This window comes from Xiphophorus maculatus, chromosome 2 (assembly GCF_002775205.1).
Source record: "Xiphophorus maculatus strain JP 163 A chromosome 2, X_maculatus-5.0-male, whole genome shotgun sequence".
Lineage (NCBI taxonomy): Eukaryota > Metazoa > Chordata > Actinopteri > Cyprinodontiformes > Poeciliidae > Xiphophorus > Xiphophorus maculatus.
In genome coordinates, this window is record NC_036444.1 from 10177882 (window position 1) to 10201858 (window position 23977).

The 23977-nt window shown below is 35.9% G+C and overlaps 1 protein-coding gene across 1 annotated transcript; it reads right to left on the bottom strand.

Annotated features, from left to right (window-relative positions):
- Nucleotides 1-6562: 6562 nt before the first annotated feature.
- LOC102226378 (gonadotropin-releasing hormone II receptor-like) lies at nt 6563-15862 on the bottom strand. The gene is given in 6 exon segments (XM_005798213.2): nt 6563-8031; nt 8105-8309; nt 14736-15261; nt 15263-15269; nt 15714-15795; nt 15797-15862. Coding segments are annotated over 6 exon segments (1350 nt in total). The 3' UTR covers nt 6563-7567.
- Nucleotides 15863-23977: the final 8115 nt, after the last annotated feature.

Consider the following 23977-nt stretch of genomic DNA (forward strand, 5'->3'; position numbering starts at 1 on the left):
AATAATAAATATTATGTATTTCTCATTAAAATTTCAAGCAGTTGAAGGTGGACTCCCAGACAACTTTTTCTCCCCAGTCCAGTTGTGTTCATATGTGAGGACAACAAACAGTCTATAGCTAAATGCTTGCTTAAGAAAAAAACAACAACAACATACAACTGAGTAACACCCATGTGTTATTCATGTTCCAACAGGTGTTTTACACATTGCCTCACTAATTCCCATGAAACATGAAAAACCTAAGTGCATTACGCTCTACTCGAGCAGTCCTTGCTCACATCCTGTTTGGCAGGCATGTTTTGACAAGTGGCAAATGTCAAAGTCACATCAACTGAACCACCAGGATGTGTTGTTTGGTTTTCATAGCAAAATTTCATGTAACAAGATGTTACACCATTTTTAAAATTCTTATGATTGCAACTAATCTGTACATAGTCTATATATTATATACTAAAATAACAGCAAAAACACACACACACGCCCATACAAAACATTTGATTTATAGTTCTGCTGACTAAAGAGCCAGAAAATAACTAGCTGTCAGTCAATAGGGCAGGTCGTGTTCAGTGTGGGAGGCTGTCTCAAACTCTGGAGACCAGAACCTCAAACATCGAATCTCCCAGCAGTTTCAGCCTCAACATCAGAAAAAAGGTTTCCTTTACAAAGTCTGTTAGACCAGAAGGTAGAGCAGATATGTAGGAGCTCAGAAATCCATGTGGCAGATGGCCAAGTCTTTTTATACAGGTTACAGAAACAAAGAATTAATGCTATCCTTGTCAAATTCAATTTTTTATTTTATTGTGCAAAGTTTTTTGTGTTTGTATTTGAGTTAATAAAACAAACCTATTGTGTTAATGTTTGCAGGTTTTATGCTCAACATTTTTATTAATGTATGATTGCTCATAGCATGTTTATTTACCTTCTCAAATAGAGACCTTCAACTAATGGTTCCTCACAAAATTGTTCATTTGTCATCTAACCAGACACTGAACATCACTAACTATAGAAATTCTTGAAAATTGATCAAATCAACACAAAAGAATGAAAGAAGAGCACCTTCAGCTAGTTTCACTTCAACAGGGACCCTGAAGAGACCAGATGTGTATTAATAATCTCGACTAGTAAAGGAAAAAGCAATACCCCACTAAATATTAAGCTGTATTTATATAGTATCAGTGCAAACTGAAACTGTAAGAAGGCTGAACATCCTTCAGAATGTGGCTGTACAATTCTCAGCCCTATTAGTTGTTGGTTAAAAAAGAGAATAAATATAATAATATTAATTTTTTAAAGAATGAGGACAGAGACTTGTGATTTCCCCTCTTTCAACAAAACCTATTGAAAACAAAGTGAAGACGGGGGATTCAGGTGTAGGAAAGATGGTTTGCCCAGAGTGCCAAACAGGCTAGGACTGCCTCTATCCATGATGCAGGAAAGTTAAAGCGTTTCTCCAACCTGTTTAATGTTTGATACACTCTGAAGTTTTCAGTGAAACATAGTAAGGATGTTTCGGCCTTACAATTTCTTAAGACTTAAGAAAGAGGAGGTTATTTAGTGAAAGGATCATGCAAGGCTGTTTGTTGCTGAACAATGAAATGTTGCTTGAAAAGAAATCCAAGTCAGTGATAACGAGAATAAAATTATAAACAGGACAGATTTGTTATTATAAAGACCCACATGTAAAAAAAAAAAATAAAGAAAAAGTGAAGTAAAATTGTCATGAGGTGGTGGAGTGAAGTGGTGAGGCAGACACTGAGAATCCAGGTAGACGTGTGAATGATGGTTTTTAATGATGAATAGTCCAAAATTAGTCCACAAAACCAGGCAGCACGACAGAGCGGAAGCCAGGGCTCAACATCGGTAGCAACTGGTACATAGAAGACGGAAACAAACGTGCGCACACACAGGACAGACACCAAAATGAGACGAGGACCTGACAAAGACACAGACACACAGGTGACACTAAATACACAGGAGGTAATCAGGGAACGAGACACACCTGGGAACTAATCAAAGGGAGACAGGACAACACGGAGACACAGATACACAGGAAACTCAAAATAAACACACAAAAAAACACAGATCCTGACAAAAATGATAAATCCCTTGTGTTTATCTCAAACAAATACAACATGGTGTATGGTGTTCTCAGTTTCACCTTCAATCCCCCAAAAATGATCACTGTATGGTTGACCACATATCCAAATTACCTGTTAAAATTACATTATAATAGGAGATCAAAATCCTATGCAATCTAGGTCAAACCAGGACATGTAAATCCTAATATCCTTCCTTTCCTGATTATAAAGACTAGAAAACTCCTTCATGGAAGCCAAAAACTTTACAGTTTATGAAACTAATACTGCAAATCGTACTCGTGAGACAACAGCTTCATTTGTATGCTTCACACCGTCAGCAGCATATTTTGCATAAATAAATATCTGCAGTGAGGATCAGATTGCCTATTAAAAACACATAGCCTTCACCGAGGTGGAAATTTTCTGAACACTTCGGATGCACATTGAAGTGAGTCCATGTCAGTGTGCATGTGCATGGGCATAATTTTGTTCATTGCTGGCAAGTGAAGATGTTGTCACCATGCAGACGTTAGGGTTTAATGCTACATGAGTAAACTGGGGAAAATATTGTGAATTTCAAAAGTCTACAAACCTCTCTTCCGTTCCCAGGATGTTGTGGGATGAGAAATGAGGCCACCGTTTCTCCACCTTTTTTGTTATATATTTCTAGAACAGTCAACTGTAATTTGATGAAACTGAATAGCTACAGACTTGTAGCTGCTTTACAAATGAAAGCTGATATAAAGAAAGATGGAGTTGTCACCATTCCAACTTAAACAAGAGTAATTAAAGCTTAAAGCTCAGTTGATAAAGAAAAGCTACTTTTTATTTTCACTGAAAAGAAAATGCAACAGATTAAACCAGTTTTTTTTATATCTACTCAATTGTTTCATACTATTAATTGGTAATCAACCTTTAAAAGACATGGTGGGAAAATAAAACAGAGATAAGAAGCTTGCACAAACATACAACAAATTTCTGGAGCAAACCTTCATCACAACAAAGGACCTTTTGTCAAGATGAACCAATAACTGTAAAGTTCCTTGTTCATATCTTAAAAGCAGGTGTAAAAAAGTAGGTGATCGTTTGACATTTAGCCCAGTCTTATACATTTATAAACATTAGGGGGAAAAAGGAGGCTCAAATATCCACGGTGACCTCTTAAAAGCACAGAGATGATTCACGATGGACAAAATGAAAAGAATAAAGTGAACACAAAAGGTTTAATGGATGACCAGCCTCTGGACTCAGCTCCTTTTTTTCCTGTCAAGAGGAAAAGCTCTTCAGTCCAACCTTTATATATACCGGCCGTCGCTTTTTGCATCAGATAAGAAGACATTTGTTATCTCGGCAGTATTTGAAAGTGTTAACTTGTGTATTAACTTGACAGTATGTCCATCACACTGCTGGCCATTCTAACATTTCACATGCATCTGTCTAAATGTTGTATATCAGTAGTGGCTGCACCTGCAAAATCTGTCTGTACGAATTCCTTGTGACCAAATCTTTTTTACAAACATTTAATACACCAATCCATTAATACAACTAAAGAACATAAAAACAAAGCTCCCTCGCTGAAATAGTTTTTTTTTTTTCGTCTTTCAGTATCATATCTTACAATTTTCTGTCCTTGAGCTCTGTCTGGTGGCAGGTTTTTTAACTTTCTTAGCATCTTTACTCCATTCAGCTTCTTGAGCCATTATAGCACTATCAGCTCCATCATCATTACATGATGTAATATTTACTAATCTTTGCTTTTCTGAGAAATATCTATTGGTACTTTGACTATTATATGCATTTCAATTAATTATTAGCTTCATTTCCCTGCCAGCTGGTGTTTATTGGTATACTACAACTAGTGAGTAACTTTAACTCACACAACTGGGTTAAACTGCAAATGTTGCTTGATTACAAAAAAAGTTGTAACTGCAGAAATATTTACTGAGATCGAAATATTTTTTAAAAAACAGTCCAGTTCTAGTACTGGTAAATTAGTCCAATAAAATATAGTCAGTTGTGCCAGATGTTGACTTTGACAAAGAGATGTTTAATTGCAATTCAATTTAAACATAGAATCAATACTTCACATTTTCAAAGGTTGTTTTGGCGTGCAGTATGTTTGAGACTACAACATCGAATTCAGAGAATGTATGTTTCCTGTTGGATGAATTCAACATAAAGAAAGGAGTTTTGGTCAAAAACTTTTTAGTGTGAATATGTATCAGCAGGTTTCCTTCACCGGTGTTGAAGAGTGGGCGTGAGGTAGCACAAATTACTTTGGCCATGCCATCTGGTGTATGAGTTTCATATGATGTTAATGCCACTTCACTTTCTTTTTAAAAGTGAATTATAAATTATTATCACCCACATTAAACTAAGACACCTGGCCTCAATGCTTTTCCAAAGATGCACTCTTATGTTTTCGTTCTCTTGAAATTATTTTAGAGAAAATAAATCTTTTGACTCATCGTAATAGATTACATTTCTGAAGCAAGGACCCTCTCAGAGGGGGAAAAATGTCCCTTTGAAAAGTGTCGCTCATGAGAAGTATTTGCTAGCCTTCTTGACCTTGTCATTTAATGGAACATGACATGTGTGCTTCGGGTCACTTGTGAGCTTTACCTCCTGAATACCTGAGCATGTACCTGCCATCCTGTCAGCTTTCACATGTCCAGTGAGCTCTGTCCAGTGAGCAATAGCCTTCTCTACAGAGAAGGCTATTGCACACACTTTGTCACAACATCAAGGTAGAAAAATAATTATATTACTTCACATATTACATGACATAAATGCAGATACTTTGATAGAACATAATAGAATCACTTTAAATAACTATTTATCTTGAGATGCACTGCCCCATTTTAAGTAGGTGTTCAAACAAACAAAATAATGAAATGCTAAAATGGCTAATAAATTAAAAATGTTGCATAAATGTATGAGATACTAATAAAAAAAACACAGGAACAATAACCGAGAGATGTTTTTTGTCAAAGTAGAGTCCCGTACTGTTTAGATCATTGGACCCAGCACCTTCAGGTGTTTAGGTGTTCACCTCTTCAATGACCTCTCCATTAATGACAACCAGCTGGGACGATGGTTTTGACTTCCAAAAATCAATGATCATCTCCTTTTGGAGGTATTCAGCAGGAGGCAGTTCTTTGTGCTCCAGTTATTGAAGACCTTCATCAGATCCATCTACATGGCCACTGTGGCCGCCTGTCAGGTAGTCTGTGTGATGGAGCTGAATTCACAAACTTACAAATCTGCCTTTGATTTTTACTCAATGGAGCATGTAGGATCACATCATCCATTCTTGGCTTATTTACTATGTACTGCAGGGGATCCACCACATGCTTCACCTGTGGTTGCAGAATGCGGAGAATTGGCCGCTCCAGTGTCTTCATGATGTGTGACGCGAGAGCCACCAATCTGTAGTCGTTGATCTTAGTTGGGCGTAAGAGTGATGACACCAAGCAGGATGTTTTCCACAAAACAGTGACATTGTCTGTTTGTAAATTAACCAGATGACAACTATTTGTAGAAAACGTCAAACTACTCTTCTGTCAAAAGCATATGCTAAACTGTTGTCACTTCTAAGTTTGAAAAATGACAGAGTTAACCCATTTGTTATCATTTAAAAATACGCCTTGATTGAGATGCTCATTTTCTTCTATTCTGCGATGAGCTGAAAGCTAATGTTCCTTAAGACTGACACATTTTTTCCTAAAAATCTACGTAAAGCAAGAGGCTACTGTGCCACGCGATGTGACTGTTCTGTTACATGAAGAGAGATTCCCAGTTTGATCTTAAATCTAAATGTGTTTAGGATGGAATTTAGATTATTGAGGTACAACTGATTTTGAGGCAGATATTTTTTATTATTTTTATTACTATAAAAATAGTGAGATACTGACAATACATTAAAGCACACAACCGAACTTACAGAATAAATGGCAACAGCAGGCAAATATGTGTATTTTTTTTTTTTTTGCAGTGTAAGTACCAGTCATGAAATCCAATTAACATCACAAAATGAAGTGTTTTGCCCTGATTTGACTAAAAGCTGACATTAATCCACTATATAATGAGCTAACAACACTAATAATAATCCAATAATCAATAAGTTTTCAAGGACCATGCAAAATATTTAAGTGCATATAGAACACAATACATACAAATATGGAAACAGCTAATATTATATTTTACTGGCACAGAAGTCTATGAAAGCAGGTCCAAAAATTCCTACATCTGTAGGGTAGACACTGTAGTACTTGTTTACATTACTGTCATCCAGATGACCTTTGATTGTTGTAGATCAAAACTTCATATAAACACGAGTTCCAGCTCAATTGTAAACAACAACATTATGAGCATATTAAAGTGTCTTTAAATAAATTAAATGTCAATATATACATAAAGTAAAAAAAAAAAACAGCATAGCTTTTTAGCATAAGAGCATAAGAATAATTCCATTTTGTCAACTTTATGTCTTGCCATAGAAAACAAGACCAGCCATTCTAAACAAAAATACAAATCAGCAAACACATCCACATCAGCTGTGAGGTTGGATTCAACAAGTTAAGCTGCTCAGAATCTTATTTTTTTTATACATAGTTCCTTAAAGAATAAGAGTCAACCAAACTATTCTGAATCTGTGAGCTGAAATTTACACTTTGGGGAGGTAGGAAGAAACATCCATCAGTCTGGGAGTCACACACAAATCAGACAATTTATGATGAACGCCATGTTATAATGTTTCAAAGACAATTTAGACAAGTGTGTTAAACTAATTGTAAAAGAAATTGTTTTATGTTGTCAGTTTTTATCTGTATACTATAGCTTTCGTAAAGAGTAAATATCATCATATGTTAGGGTAAAACCTCAAAATCTTAAATAATTTAAGAGAGCTTAATTACAAACAGACTTTACACAAAATGAACTTTTCTGATGTACATCTAAAGCAGAGATACTGTAGCTGCTATAAACAAAAAATATATATATATTTTCTTGCTAATAATAAACATGTTTCTGCATTAGATTTCAGTCTTAAAGGAAACTTTAAACTGAGCAATGAAAATACAATGCTGTTTATGCCATGGCTGCAACAGATAGCCCTAATGCAGTCAACAATCATATCATCATATCGTCAGCAGTCATCACAGTGACAGTGGGTGAGCTTTGTGAGCATAAATTTCTCAAGTTAGAAATTTTAGAATCTTTTTTTTAAGCTGTGATTTTTATGTTTTTAAGAGCCATTGTCATCAGAACACTTTTGCTGAGTTCTATTGATGGTCGCCTTCAATCTTCACAAAAACAGCAGCATGTTAAGATTTTGCATTTACTTTTCTAAATCTTTTCATTGGTGTAATTGAAATGAGATATTTCCAACATTTTTGACTTCGACATATGAAGTTTTACACAACAAATAAACAAAGTAGGCAACATTAATAAGTAAGTACACCTGTTTTTCCCTGAAAGTCTTTCAGCCATTAAACTTCACTCACTGAAATGACAGGACAGGAGGCATTTTTTAAGTTGCTGCTGTCGCTTTCCTCCCCTGTTTGTTTACCGGAACCACCAGAGGTGAAATGCCTGCGAGACGATAAGCCAGACATTTGCACCAGACAGGTGTTGTTTTCTAACTCGGTGTGGGTGGTCGAATTTTGACAACGTCTCCTCAGACCTTGACGAAAGTGAATTGTAAACAGGCCGTAGGTGATGGGGTCCAAACATGCATTGAAGAGGCCAAATATGAACAGCATGTGAGTGAGTGAATGAGAGACCGTCTCCTCCATTTTTTCAGGAAACAACCAATACCACAAGCCAAGCAGGTAGTACGGCGTCCAGCAGATGATGAACGAAGTCACAATGACAATGCTCATCTTCAGAGTTCTCATCCGAGCTTTTGGGATGTTACTGTGAGAACGCCGAAGATGGATGTCTCTGGACAGAGCTGGAACAAAGAAAAACATCATATCTGTTCTAGAAAATAATTTTGACCTGCAGAAGTGAGACTTGTGACTTACTGTTATTCTGAGCCATGCGGCTGGATATCTCCACCAGGATTCGCGTGTAGCAGAAAATCATGATGACCAAGGGCAGGAGGAAGAGGCACGTGAATGTAAACATGTTATAGAGAGTCTCCTGCCAGCGTTGGATAAAACTACCATGGGTGGTGCACTGGGTGAAGTTCTCAGGCACTGTTATGGTCACGTTGTGGAAAATAAATATCTGTAGAAAAAAAAAAAGACAACAGGTCTATTAACCTGATTTTAATGTCACTGTGGTTTGTTTTTTGTTCTGATGTGCATAGGTGTAGAGCATTGTTTTTCAGAGTGGCGGCCGAGGCTCTGTGGGGGGCCAGCAGGAGCCTTCAATCATGAAATTGATTGTTGTGAAGCTCATGAAATTGGAAGAAGTAAAAAAAACTTAATTCTTATCAATTTTGTAATCACACATTTTTAATTTTAGATTTTCTAATACAGTAATTATAATAAAATATAAATAAATACAGCCATGCTCATCTTTCTAATTGGTTGATTGTCAAATCTTTGAAGCTGCTTTGCTCCTCAAGCAAAACATGAAATGGACAAGTTTCTGTCAAGAAAAAAAGACCAAAGAAATGATCCAGCAGCCTGGCTGTGAAGAACACTGCTGTAAACAACACACAAAACTCAAGGCCAACTAAAATCAAAAGATATGAGGCAACATTTATGCTAAACAGAGCATCACTACTTTTATTCCAGTAGTAAATAAATGTGAGGGAAAAACATTCTATAAGATGATGTTTTTTTTCACATATTTGTGGCATTGCATGTGGGCTTACAAAAGGGGATCCCTGAATAGAAGCTAATGCTGTTTGGGGTTCATAGACCACCTCTGATTGGATGATCTTCCTCAGGATGTCTCCTTCCCTGGAAGAGCATCTTCATGGTAAGTTGTGTCCAGAGATTCAAACACAGAATCAGCCTCCTGTGTTCAGACTTCCTGAACCAGGTTGGAATGGCCTCATTAACTTTATCTTTTGACCAAAGATAAAGTTTAAATTTTTCATCCTTAAATCTAAATATCACATTCAATCTTGTTTTTCCACCTTCTACTACTTTTTCCATTTCTAATCAGTTTTAGGCCATTTTTAATGAAGTGACATGAAATCACTCAAATTGAGGGCATGTATCACAGTGGCCTTTAGAGAAAGTGCAAGCTGTGGGGTGGAAACAGGAAATGAATTAACCCATGATGTATCAGAAAGAGAAGATAGATTTTGTCTTCTTTTATATATTAAACTAGTTTTTGTTTTTTTGTAAACCTAGCAATGTCCCTTTTCTTGTTTATTTCTTGAGTCAAGATTTCCACTTACCTTTCAGATGGTCGACTGCTCTGGTCATTGAAAATGGAAAGCTTTTTTTCAGGCTTTACATAAATCACAAAATTACTTTAATGTACAATAATTTCGGCAAGATTTCCCTAAATGCATTCATTACAACTCAGTTTAATGAGGCAAACAGCATCAGTTCAGAAAGACATTGTTCACTGAAGCCCATTTAGGAGCAGATTTGTCTTTCTTTCCTTTTTCAGAATAGAAAGGACATACAAACTAAGGCTTAGCCACATTTAAAGAATAATTGAAAATCAGTTTGCCCTTAAGGTTTCAAGTATCTAAATGGCATTGATGTTTTTTGTTTTTTATTTGAATGCAATATTGGAAGGGGACCCACTCTTGACCAGTTTCAAAGCAATTTGATTCACACCGGGAGACATTATACATCTTGAAAGTAAAACAAAATAAAAAAAATGATACAAATTAATCTTAGCAACACAGACCACAGAAAAACACACAAAACATTGAAGAGATGTAACAAGGCCAAAACCTGCATCTCAAAAGGAATATGCTATACATAAATGTTCTGTATGCTTAGGTCATTTAAGCTGAGTAACATGGAGTTTTGTTCATTTTCATTTCACAACCCCAAAGGAACCACAGTTGACAAGATGGAAAAGAACCAAAATAAACCTTTTCCTTTCATTTTTACTTGACCAATTTTGATTTAAATTTTCCATTTTGATGCTGGATGTATGCTTCTTGTGAAAATTAGATTGGTGGTGAAGTGAAAAAGAGTAGTCAGGTTTACATGAGCTGGTTTTAAACTCTTGCATGCAGTGCTGGTGTTCATTTGGTCACATTTCATTGCTAACCTATATGTTTGTGTACGTGTCAGTCACACTTAACAGTGTCTGCAACTTCAGGAGACATATTTATTATCTTGTAGCAATGAACAACATACTACAACTTTCAATTTATGGAAAATGTAATTAAGTAGGAAGAATTGCTCCATTGTAGGAGTCCCTACATAACAAACTAACACCATGTGCAAATTACACTTAGTGGCCTTGACCTTTCCTTTGATGCCATGGTAAATGCAAATTGATACGGTGACCTTCCACAGCAGAGATACAGAGAAGTGACCAGAATCCAGCATTCACTGCATTATTCCTCTGTGAGATGAGAGTCTTGGAGCTCAGAGGCTGCAGTATTAAAGTCAACCAGCTTTCATAAGATGATTTCCTTTTTGATCTTTTAAAATGTAGTCAATAAACAAACAAAACAATAAACAGAATGGGCTTTGTGAAATAGGGTTCATATTTGAAAGAACTTATTGGACAAGAAAGTTAGATGAAACGTTGTTTCAAGAGTCAGCAGTTTTATTTATTAATTTTTTCTTCTTTATCAAAACACTCGAGCAGTCTTGATTTTTACTGGTATGTTCTGATCCAGGAATATCAATATTGTTGGGCCAGTTGGGGTATTGAGGATGACTCTGTATCACATGGAAGACATTGTTAACACTTCCCAGCATCCTGGAGCAGTGAAGCTGAGACCAGAGAGTGCACCTAAGATGTCAAGAGTTTATTCTTATAAGGCACCCGAAAGATTTTATTTTAGGGTGATGGAGGTAAGCAGACTCTGACCAATTTTCAAACCTCATCAGTTCCAGGAAGACAGGATGGTTTTGTCGTTGCCATAGAACAGCTAACACCTGATTATCACCTTCAGAGAATTGGAAATGGGACAATGGGTATTTTGTTGTCTGATCCCCACTATCCCATTTTGTAAATTTGGTGAAGACCTGCAAGCATTTTCCCTTTTTCTGATTTGGTCTGGTGAGAAGTGTACAGGTTACACCTGGGAGGCCTTTGAGAAGAAACTTTCTGTTTTGGAGAAGACAAGGAAACATTATTTGACACCTGAGTAGGTACTAGATTAATGCAATACCTTTTTAAACTTGCTGGTAAAGAATTCAGACACCCATCAGAATGCTGATTTGATTATTTAGAGAAGACACTAAAACAAACTAGTCAAAATCAAAGCCACTCATGAATTTAAAATTTCTCACCAGTCAGTGATGTATACTCTGTAGTAGCTCCTATTAGACTGTGACAATGTTGCACAGCAGCATTTTGATATGCAGTGTGGATTCAGGTGGACTGTAACCTTTAGGTGTTTCTCAGCAGCAGTGATGAGTCAGTAAGCCAGCCGCTTTCTCCATCTTATACAGGGCTCTTGTTTTGGTGGAATGTTGTTCCATCAATAATCTTGTTTTGCTTTGTAGGCTTGTTATTTGAGTGAACCCTCATGTCACCTTTCAGCACAAACTCCAAAATAACTCTTTTTCAATGCAAAAAGTTATTATTAAAGTTGTTAGGAGAACATCATTTCCCACTACATAGCTGCATTATTTATATGTGCAAACTAGTTTGTACTTATGTTATACAACCCAGTTGCTAGGAACCAACTTAGATATGAAAATACAAAAAAGACCTTAGAGCATCAGGAGGTATTTTGTTGGGTGATTTAGCATTTTGAAATAAAATAATATTTTTGTTTCTAAATCTATGAAACATACATATAACAGGGCAAAAATTTGGGTTTTCCGGTGGGTCTTAAGCCAATATGGACTGTTAACAAAGGTTTCCTATGTTCTCTCTGAGCCACATGATGCATTGCACTGCAATAAATATCTTGTTATATGCTCCTTGTTTGTATGTCTCAGCCACAAATAAATAACAACCCATAAACAAGTTAAAATCTGACAAAAGTCTACAGCTACATTGTAGGTGCAAAATTATCTCTGCATCAACAATGTTCTCCGGAGCTTTTAGGTTAGGGCATTAAATGCCCAGAGCTAAGCTTTGACAAAACATCACCAGCAGCAGGGATAACAAATTGGCTTTAAAAAAAAAAGAGAGAGAAGTCTGATACAATTAAGTAAAACATAAATGGTTCAAACTGGGCTACCAAACACTAAAATTTCCAATGTACAAAAATAATCAAATTAATTCAGTCAAAATATTTCATTGTAAAAAAAAATAAAATGTACATCTTTCCAGAAAGCAGAAAAAAGAAAACATTGAGTTTTTATTTGCACTTCTTAAAGACAAATCTGAATGAGTGATGATAAAAAAAATCGGCCAAAAATCTCATCAATCCATCTAAGAATTAAGGAAACAAATCTTTTTGACATCCACTGACAGTTTAGTTCAATTTGCCTTTGCTGTTAAACAAGAATGCAGTGTCAAGACACTACTTTGACTAAGATCAGGGATGGACCAACATAGACATTTGGACTAATATCCAATGTTAATATTGTAGTTGTGATTGCTAACTCTTATTTGCCAATATTACAAATATTATTTATATTTGACTACCCTTTCAACGACCAAACCCCTGATTTCACCACACCCTCTTCGCTTCAGTTAACTTCCCATGCGCTGCATGACTATCACTGTCACATGACCTAACAAATAGTACATGACCAAAACTCCTCACCTACAGAAACAAATGGCAACAAGATGGAACTGAATATTGGTTGCCAATATCTGCCTAGTTTTATTTATTGGACAAATATCAATAAGTTAAAAATGAATAATATCAACCAATACCCATGTTAGAACTAGTATATCATGCATCCCTAGCTAAGATAAAAAAAAATGTTGAAACAACATAACAGTGTAAACAGACACTAAAATAATCACACAAATCATGAAAACCTGAAATTGATATTGAAATTGGCTCCATAAAGTTCACTTAAAACAAAAAGTGATTATCTGTAAGCAAAGCAAAAGATCTAGATGAGAAGAACAGAAGTCTAAACAAAATCTTAAACAAAATAAAGATTCTTTGGACCTAGCATTTATGTGAAAGGCTAATATTCCTTTTTTGTTCAAACTAGAAATGAACACATGTATTTCAAAATTGTAGCCATCTCCTTTTAGCAGCTTATTGTCATGTTGGTTTAAATGATTAGATTTGAATAAGAGGTCTGACTTATCCCTGTCTATTTCAGACCTACTGCACCATATGAAACACTGCTAATTTACAAGTATTGGCAGAGACTTTGTTTAGCTGTCAAGCTCTGGGAGTGTTTTGAGACTTGATTAGCGACTTCCTCCCTGATGTTTGGGAACCTGCAGAGATTCTGCAGAGCTGAGGCATGGACATGCTGCACCTGATCAAAGATCTGATTTAATTTAAATGAAGAGCTGCCTCATTTATGCTCAGCGTCTCAGACTAATTTAATCACTCTGTAATTGGTATATTTTCAGAACCTTCAACCTTCTTTAAAGCTTGTTTTTGTGACTTGAACAGAAGATGTTATGTGTCTTTAAAGGAGATACTTTTAAAGATGTTTTGATCACAGGGACATCTCAACCAGCTGTATCAATAACATTTTATTTTAATCATTCAATTAAAATGGTTATAAATATGTATTATATGAAGTAGCTATGTAAATATGTATTTCCAAAACTTGTTTCAGTTCTGGTACTGAAACAACAAAATTAAAGCCAATTTACTAGGAAATAATAATATTACATAAGACCAGTAAAAATTTAGTTTTTGACAATTATGTGATCCAGTATGTGATCACTGAAACTCTTTTCACAAGGTTTAACCCACAACAGGTCATTCCCAAAGGAAACTACTCTGAGTGTAGCATGCAAACATAACCATACATAGAAAGTTGAGTGGAAGGAAAAAAGTATGGTACAAATAGTTGCACATGAAAGAGGGATAGATACAACTTTGACTGGATTGTGAAACAAAACACATTTATGAGCTTGGGGAGGATTCATAAGACATGACCTGCAGCTGAAATCAGTGCCTTAAGTAGTCTGTGTTTTTTTTAACATCTCAGCATTTCCACCATGCCACGTCTCTGATGCAGCAAGTAAAGCAAAAAGAAACTCAACAAAGTACTAAGTGAATACTGTGTCTTTTTATGTCAGTTTTTCTTCCAATTCACTTTTACCATTAATACGCTTGGACACAGCACCACGAACAGCCTACATCTTTAGCAATGATCTTCTATGACCTACTTGTGAGTCTGCTGGATAACAAGTCAGCAGTCAATCAGCTGTTCTTCCATAGCTATGCCAACACAAGGCCACAACGTTTCTGTATTTAAAAATGTTTATTTACTATTATTATCCAGGCTTTTTAAACGGAATTACTGAAATTAATTAACTTTTCAATGAAATTCTGACTGACTGAGATGCACTTGTATTTTTATACAACTGTGCTTTTGTAGTGGTGTAGAGTAATAAAAGTTTGATGTAAATCTTCCCCCTGATGTTAGGCTGAGATACATTCCCTCTTACCTGCGGGAGTGAGAGGATGAAGCTCATAGTCCAGGCCACGGTCAACATGATTTTGCTTTTCCTTTTAGCCTCGCTGATTCCCAGAGGATTGAGGATGGCAGACTGCCTGTCTAGGCTGATTACCACGGTCACAAAGGCGCAGGAGTACATTGCCACAAGCTTCATGAACATAAGCAGCCTGCAGGCGGCGTCCCCCGCCTGCCACTGAACCGTGATGTTCCACACCGCGTCCACGGGCATCACGATGAAAGTCACCAGCAGGTCCGCCACCGTCAGGTTCATTATAAGGATCCTGACGTGAGACTTGCGCTTTCCGCCTTTGCCGGCTGCCCACAGCACAATCAGGTTGCACACGGCAGACACCGCGCACAGAGTGAAGGTAATGATCACTCGGACTTTGGCTGCGGTTGAAAAAGTGGGGAGTTGGAGCGCGTTTCCATCAGCGCTCTTATTGCAGTCCAAGGTGGTTCCCTGACAGCTGCCGTTCACCGTCTGATCCTTCAGCTGGTGGAACATAATGAACCCGGGGTTTGACTGACGGGACAGATGAAAGGGACACCTAGACTTTACCTTTGCCCAACATCTTCAACTGAGTCTCAAACTGAGAAAAGCGAGAAAAAGACTCATGTTAATTGTTCTGTTTCTCCTCTTGACGCGACATGTGCCACAGGAGAAAGAAAAGATCTGTAGGTTCTCACACCATTGCAGAATGCAACTAGGAATTGGCTGCAGAATGCTGTTAATGACGTGCAAAGTCAATCTGACATCTGTATAAAAATGCATCACTAAAGTGTGTATAAAAGGTTTTACAAATACACAACATAGCAGAAGCAAGTAACAAGTAGGATAATAATTGAACTTATAATGTAGCTCATTTAATATCTCTTGCTACTAATTTTAGGTTAATATAAACAGACAAAATGGAAATAAATCATGGGCTGATTGGTAGTATTTTCCGAGACCAAGTATGTGTCTTACCTGGATGCACAGGAGCCGGTGAGCGCTCGTACAGTGATCTCACAGAGCGCGTTTCCACTGCAGTCTCTGCAGCTGTTGCTTCAGTCCGGTTCATTCAGCCGCTGTGACGCGCAGAACTGCTGCTGCTGGGGTCGATCGGTTTGATCCATCCACGAACCCAAGAGAATCCTTTTCACTGGAATGTACAACACAATTTCATATAATTTCAGAACATAAATGTATAGATTCAGATTCAATTAGATTGGCATTTTGCCTTATACTCAATGGAGATTATTATTTTTTATTACAATATAAAGGAGCGTGGATTTGTGCTTTTGGTTTGGTGATTGTGTGGAACTCCACTTATATGTGTATGTTTTATTCCTGTTGATCCCATCAAAATTATAATTTGTAGCACACTACCTCAAACGAGATGGTTAATATGAAGTATTTCCCTTTGAGGTTTAACTAAAATCCAAGGATTTTCCAAGCTTTGACATTCATGTTTGTTCGATTTTCTACTAGCAGACCTAGCAATCTCTGAGAATCTCACCACAAGCATTAGTGAAAGACACACTATAAAAGGCGATAAAAGATCATAACCACTGAGTAAAAGTAGAATAGATCATAAACTAATTATTACCATGAGCTAATAATCTACTCAGTGGTGGTTTATGTGATCATTTGAGATCAGTGTGTGAACTTCTACCCCGGAACAGATGATCTGCTCATTGAGTATGTATGTGATTATTCAGCTCATCTCTACAGATTGTGACTTCATCGTCACTTTATCCACAAAATTTTTGTGGATGCTCTGCAACATAAATGTTAAAGGTTTTCCCAGATGTTTCCTTAACCTCTAGGTCCTTGATAAGCTTCTATTAAAATTAATGTGCCATTATTGGATAAAAGCATGAACCCAATTTAAAATTGAAACTCTTATCAGAAATCTTGGGACTTTTAATGATTAGTTTGAATTGTTCTTTAATTTAATGTTGGTAACATTAAATTAATCTGCAGTGTATTTAATGACGACTCCTCTCATGAGAATTGGAGGAGCAGATATAAAGCTGTCATTGTCTTGACAACGGTCCAGCTTTTTAAGAGTAATTCATTAATGTTTGGTATGGTTGAGGTCTGGAGCATTCCGCAAGCTTTACGTCGGCCTGTTTGTGTCCATTTCCGTGCCAGTTTGATGTGTGTTTTGGATCATTGTCATGTTGGATATATGTCCAAGTTTCAAGTGGAGACTTTTAATTCAAACCTTCATAAACATCATGATTGACTGAAACTTTGATAAAGAACCCGACTGAATTATCTTTTATCAGCTGCAATGCAGATTTACAAGCAGTCTCTTTGCAGCCACAATAAAGACAATATATTCTACACACTCAATTGGAAGAACATCAAAAGTTCATTTTTTGTAGCTTACCTTTCGTTTACTAAAATAACTGTGGAGTTGTTGTGTTTGGATGTAATATCTCCGTGGGTTTCCTTTGATGTTTACAAGCGCTGCACCTTCCATTAATTCTTTTCCATCCACTGCCTAAAACAAAATTATTCCTCGTTTAAATTAAGTTAATTAATTGTTTTTATTTTTAGACCATTTATTACTACTGTCGGTCATGGGGGGCTGTAGCCCCTAAACAAGTCTCTGTAACCTTAGGAAAAAAATTTTCTGAATAATAAATGAAAAGAGAAAGTGATTCAATCATTTGCTGTTTTGTTGATGTTGATCAGCTAGCTGAGTGTGGTGGTATTGTAAGACAAGGGGAAGAATAAAACAGATGTTGCTATTTGGAGCAGCGATAAAACAACCTTCTTCAACAATTTTCCTACCATCTGTCCCTTTTTCTCAAAGAACATGCTTGTGGGGGGTCCATGATTATAAAAGACATCTGAAGGTACCCTTGTTGCTGCTGATTTAAAGCCATTTAACAACGAATTATAGGAGGAGCTTTATTGATCCGAACAGTAGGGGATGGAGACAGAACGAGGAAATGGAATTAAAAGGATTTTCTAAAATCAAAAATGGATCTCACAGGCAACAAAATGAAAAATTCACAGGAACCAGGTTGAAGTAATGTTTTTTTGTTGGGTTTTTTTTTGGTGGGGGGGGCTCTCTTGTTGTTTTCATATTTGCATTCTCTTTATTTGTTTTAAAGCTGCTGCTTTCATTCACCCACCTAATTATCTACTAAAAAATGTTCACTGGGTAGGCTACAACAAAAGAATACACTAGATTGATGCATAGTTTTGTCATGCATTGCTATAGCGTTAATGCATCTTATTGGTATTCTATGTGACAGATCACGAGAAAAAAGTGTGTGATGAACCTCAAAAAAATTAGATGAAATTGATTGTATTTATTAATCACCTAATTATTTATAAGTACAAATACAGTTAAGTCGCCCTATGTGTGTGATTTTAACTGGGTAATATAACACTGTCCCTTCAGTTTGTTGCATTTCATTGTGGCAATTCACGCAAAATTAACAGAGCCCTGCAATTTTTCACAATAATGCATAATTGTAAGTTCATTGTAAATTTTCTCCAACAATTGTCCAAAGCAATAGGTTAAGTGACCGCTTAACCCATTGCAGGTGGCAGTATTTTATACTTTTACTACACTCCTGCCTCAGCCTTATTGGATGTCAAGTTATTGTTGTGGTGATATATGAAGGGAGAGTGTTGGAAAACAGGAGCTTCTTAAAGAGGTAGAGTCCAATTTCCAGGTGCAAATTTCAACACCAAACTTCTTCTAAGCTAATTTGGATATAGGAAGTATTTTTATAACAACTGAAGGTAACATAGTTACTTGAATGTGTTACAAACTTGACTTGTCTTAAAATGGCTCTGTGCACCTGAAAAAAAATACAATATGCCCACTTACCACTAAAGCTAAATATTGTGATTTTTCAACTAATTGAAATTGCCTAACGATAGCAATTCCCCAAAGGCCTTTATAGCATCATATTGCTCTCTCCTTTCATTGTGATGTTGGTTGACCTTCGCTTTGTCAAAAACAATGATCTGCCCTTTGGATTCATTTTTCGAAGACTTCTTGCTTTTGTTGTCACTTTTATTTTATCATTAAATAGTTTATTAGCTTCTCCGCCTGCCATCCTCTAAAGTCTTATCTGCATTCTGTCTACCTGCGTCACTATGCATGACAGCTAATTTAATGGCATGTTGGTTTGTGCAAGGAATTTATGAATTAACATGCTCATTTATGAGCTAACTGCATAAATCCTGTGTAAGCCAATATTCAGTTTCCTGATGAGCAACAGAGATTGATGATCCTGCATTAAGTTAAGTTTTAAATTATTACAAGTGAAGCATTATGTAAGACTTACCTTAATATATTTGCTGTCTTGTGGAAGGTTGTCTTTTGAAAGCTGACACATTCAAAGTGAATCACAAATCTTCTCAACCAAATGTTGTTCAGGAGGGGAAAGTTCAGAAGTATCTTTCTCCCAGAAACTAGGACATCAGTTAGCTACTGAATCCTTATCTTTTTCAATACCACTATGTTGGAGACTTTATTGTTCAGATGGGGGGTTAGCTAGTGTATTTCATTGTCATTTTAGTATTAATGAAAACTAATATATTAACATACTACATTATTTTCCAATATTAACTTTGCAATATTCCAGAATGACTTATCTGTTGTTTGTGTGAAAAATGTCTTTGGCTCTGCCTGACATTATATCTGTATAGTGTCTGTATAGACATGTGCTTTTCATAATGAGGTCTATGAAAAGCTTGTCATAGACCTCTGTGGGTTCCTTTTCCACGTCTCCATGAGGAGATAACGTATCTCACCCGTCTCTGGTTGGCTGCAGTGGATATTTCGACTTGTCATGATGTAAAAATAACTAATGGAACAATGGTTTATGTCTAGAATGAGTCCCAGGAAAACCATAACAGGAGGCTAATAAAGAAAGCAGCCTGTAGCTCAACTTGAAAATGTTTGTTTGTTTTGGGAGCACAATAGAAACATGGCAGACATTTGGTCATCTGCACTAACGTAAGTACGGTGCACTGTTCCAGAGAAAAATGCTAGACCGTGTGGGCTTCTAGACGGAAGTAAGTAAGCAAGTAAAACTTTATTTATATAGTATCTTTTCAACATATTGATCACAAAAAGCTGTAAACACATAAAAATACATATTAGAAAAGAGAGATGAGTTACAAGTACACTGTAAAAAAAAGTCACTGTAGAATTTACAGTAACTTACTGGCACCAGGGTTGCCAGCCAGTTACTGTAATTTTTACGGTAAAGAAATTACAGTAATTTTACAGTATCCTTACTGTATTTATTTTACAGTAGCCTTACTGTAATCCTATTACAGTTTTACTGTGATTTTATTATAGGTTTACTGTAATTTTATTACAGTTTTACTGTAATTTTATTGCAGGTTTACTGTAATTTTATTACGGTGTTACTATAATTTTTATTACTATTTTACTGTAGTAAAAAAATTTGTAATTTGATTCGTGTTACTGTAATTTCTTTAAAATAGCACAGTAATTATATAACATGGTTACTATGATTTCATCACATTTTTATCATAATAAATTACAGTATCCCTGTAGTAGAATTACAAAAAGTTGTCATTTTACAGTCGATCATGAAACTGCAAACTTTGCTAGCTTTTAAAAGTTTAAATGTGAACTTGCAACTTCATTTACCAAACTCTCAAAAAAATGTTTTATTTTTCTAATTAAAAAAAATATACATATACATTTTAAAATCTACGGAAGAGGATTAGGGCCACTGAAAAAAAAAAATTATGGCCCAGAAAAAAAAAAGAATTCTGACTTTAAAGTCAGAATTCTGAGATTAAAGTCAGAATTCTGAGATTAAAGTCAGAATTCTGACTTTAAAGTCAGAATTCTGAGATTAAAGTCAGAATACTGAGATTAAAGTCAGAATTCTGACTTTAAAGTCAGAATTCTTTAAAGACTTTAATCTCAGAATTCTGACTTTAAAGTCAGAATTCTTTTTTTTTTCTGGGCCATAATTTTTTTTTTTTCAGTCTCAGAATCTTTTTTCAATCTCAGAATTCTGACTTTAAAGTCAGAATTCTGAGATTAAAGTCAGAATTCTGAGATTAAAGTCAGAATTCTGACTTTAAAGTCAGAATTCTTTTTTTTTTAATGCAAGGTAGTTGCTGAGACTGTGGCAGGCCTAACTCACTTCAACCTCCTGCTTTGGGAAATAAAAAGGAGAGAAAAGAAAAGAAAAGCAGTGGCAATGGAACTTTTAATTTCCAAATAACAGGGAGAAATTACATCATCTAAAAAGTGGGCTTTATTGCAACACTTACCTTTTGTGGTTTATACCCCAGAGTACGTTGTTGTTTTGTCTCCACTATCTGTTTCCCCTCCCTATAAGAATTTCTTCTTAAGAGCTCACATGGTTAAATAAAGGTTGAATGAATGAATGAGTGAGGGTAAGCCTTAAAATCAGATTGATAGTGTAAGTTATTGCATTTCTGATTTAAAATCAATTTTGATTGTTCTTATGTAATATTCTAATTTTCTAATAAACTGAAGTTTGGGTTGTTATTAGCTGCAGGCCATAATCAAAATGCAAATAACTTGTCTGTACTGCATAATAAATCTGAGCAATACAACTTTTACTTTTTGAAGTTAATTAAAGACAAACCTTTCTGGATATGACACTGAGGAAACAATGAGTTTCTGCCATTCAGACCTCCACAACGCTCTTTCTGAAGGTTGTATTCAAATGTGTTGTAACATACTGCTTGTGCAACTTCACTCGATTTTAGTAATTTATTAACATTATTAATGCTGCTGTTAATCTTGCCCAAAAATGTCTCTGTTTGCATGCCTCTGTGAACGACACATCCTATCTGTATGAGTCAAATGATTCTTGTGGCGATAAGGTGAACCATTCAACCAAATCAGATGTTTTGAGAGGTCTTCAGGTCCACATTTATGTAAAGGTTTATGTTCATTTTCACACTGAAGTGAGACAGGACCATAAGTGTACCCTCAAGGCACATGCTGAGATGTATATGCCTGGCACTTGAAGTAGCTCAGACCAAAAATTTATATTTGATGTGATTCTGTGAAGCACATATTGCATACATGAACAAATAAAGGAAGAAAACATTCAGAAAAGAAGGGTAGTTCTAACAAGTCCTAACTATTCCATATTTTATTTGTTTTTAGTACATTTATTCTGTAAGCTTTTTTTGTGTTTGTTGGTCAAAATTGTTTTTGGTCAGCTGTTGTCTTACATATGCCAGATAAATATATTAGTCTTTGACATTTTTAAAATTGTATGATATATTTTAGGCTAGTTACTATACATATTAGATCTTCAAAGAGGAACTGTGCAGTTGTTGAGCAGGTATTTTTGCAATTTCTGCCTATAACAAGCGTTTGTGACTGGAAAGTTAATGTTGTGTGGAATAATAAAAAGACTACCAGAATGCTTCTTAACACTGAGAGCACAATAAATTACTTCCTCCTGAATTGGTCTGAAAAGAAGTATTTTCTTTTCAGACCACCTCAGCTGCATTTATCAGCAGCAGTTTGTTCTGTATTAGCAGAAGTCAATACAATGAAAACGCCATGTGAATGGTCACACAGAAATAGGTTTGGGTGCTGCAATTATTCCTGTTGAATTTGCTGAAGGCACACCAGCTTCAAGCTTTTGTCCACATGCAATATGCTGGAGACAGGGATTAGAGTGGCTGTGATTAACATCGCAGCAATGCAAACTTTAAAGGACACTGAAGAGGCTTTGACACACAGATCTTATAAGTGTACTTGTCTGTCCCTCTCTGTACGTCTGATGAACTGAACGTGAAGTGCGTCCATCATGCACTCAGGGGAGGAGATAGAGAAAGAAAAGAAACAAGAGGAGCACTACATTTACATCCTAATGTAACAATATTAGCAGGTATGAAGGTCCACTTGTCCAAAGTATTTGTTTTGGGGTTTTTTTTAATGAAATTTTATTACTTAAATCTGTAATAGCATGTAAATAATGATCCCTATCAATCTAATGTTTAATAAAATCCTGAGATCTTTGTTGTAACATGAAACTAGATACTGTGGTTATCATAATGACATGACGAGATCCGTACAAAAAGTAAAACAACAAAAACTAGATAAAACACAGATTACAGCACTGATTCTATAGGTTACTATTGCAGGAGTATAAGGGGAACAGTCAATATTTCATGTATATAATATTATGTAAGCTGTTTCTCAGGAGCTCAAAGAAGAGTTTCATGACTTATGAGTTCTAAGACCTAAAAGATTTGAGGGCAAAGAGAGAAGAGCAAGAAAAAAAGAGAAGAATTCTACATTTTTGAATGGATACAATAGAGGAAACAGAAGAAAAACCCAACTGGTGGATCAGAATGAAGCTGATGGCTCACTAACCAAACCAACTTGGACTTCGGATCAAGAAGCTCCTGTAGTTCCAGTTTTCATCTCTTGTTACAGCTTGTTCAACTAAATTTTACTGGAGGTCCAGCAAGGTTCCTAAATCATGAGACGAGTTTTTTTTTTGTTTGTTTGTTTTTTTAGATCCTAAATCACCTAAAATCACCGAACAATTATCAAATAAGAATTTAATTTGGAGGAAACAAGTAGCAGCATTCTGCCACACTGGTTCCCAAATGGACTCTCCTTCTTTTTCTGGGATAAAGTACCACCTTTTTTTCTTTATCTTTCTCGTGTTCAAGATTTTCAATGTATTATTATTATTATTTGACTAAAAAGACAAGCACACTTTCAAAGTTTAACATGTTTAATAATATTTAAAGATAATTAGCTATGGATTATATCAGGGGAGCCCAAGTCCAATCCTCCAGAGATATCATCCCCCCGACTTTTAGATGCATCCTTTCTCCAACGTGCCTGAATCAAATGATTTACTCACCAGATCTCTGCAGAGCTGAATGTCTGGCAATGAGGGAATTCAACAGCTTGATTAGGGTGTGTGAGAGAAATACTCATCCAAAAGTAGAAAGGTGGTACCTCTCACAGACTGGACTGGCACCCCTGGTGCCACAGTAAAACCTTTTTTGTTTGTTTCTAATTTAGAAAAAATATGATCATTAATGTAAGAGACATATTGACGGACATTCAGAGAAGAGTATTAAACTTCAACATTACTATGGGTCTAAGAGTTTGTTGTGGCTACATCTAAGACTACATTTTTTTTTAAGAAAAATCATTTTCCTTGATGATAACAAGTAGTTGTGTGGATATTTTATTTGTGGTTAAAATGTTG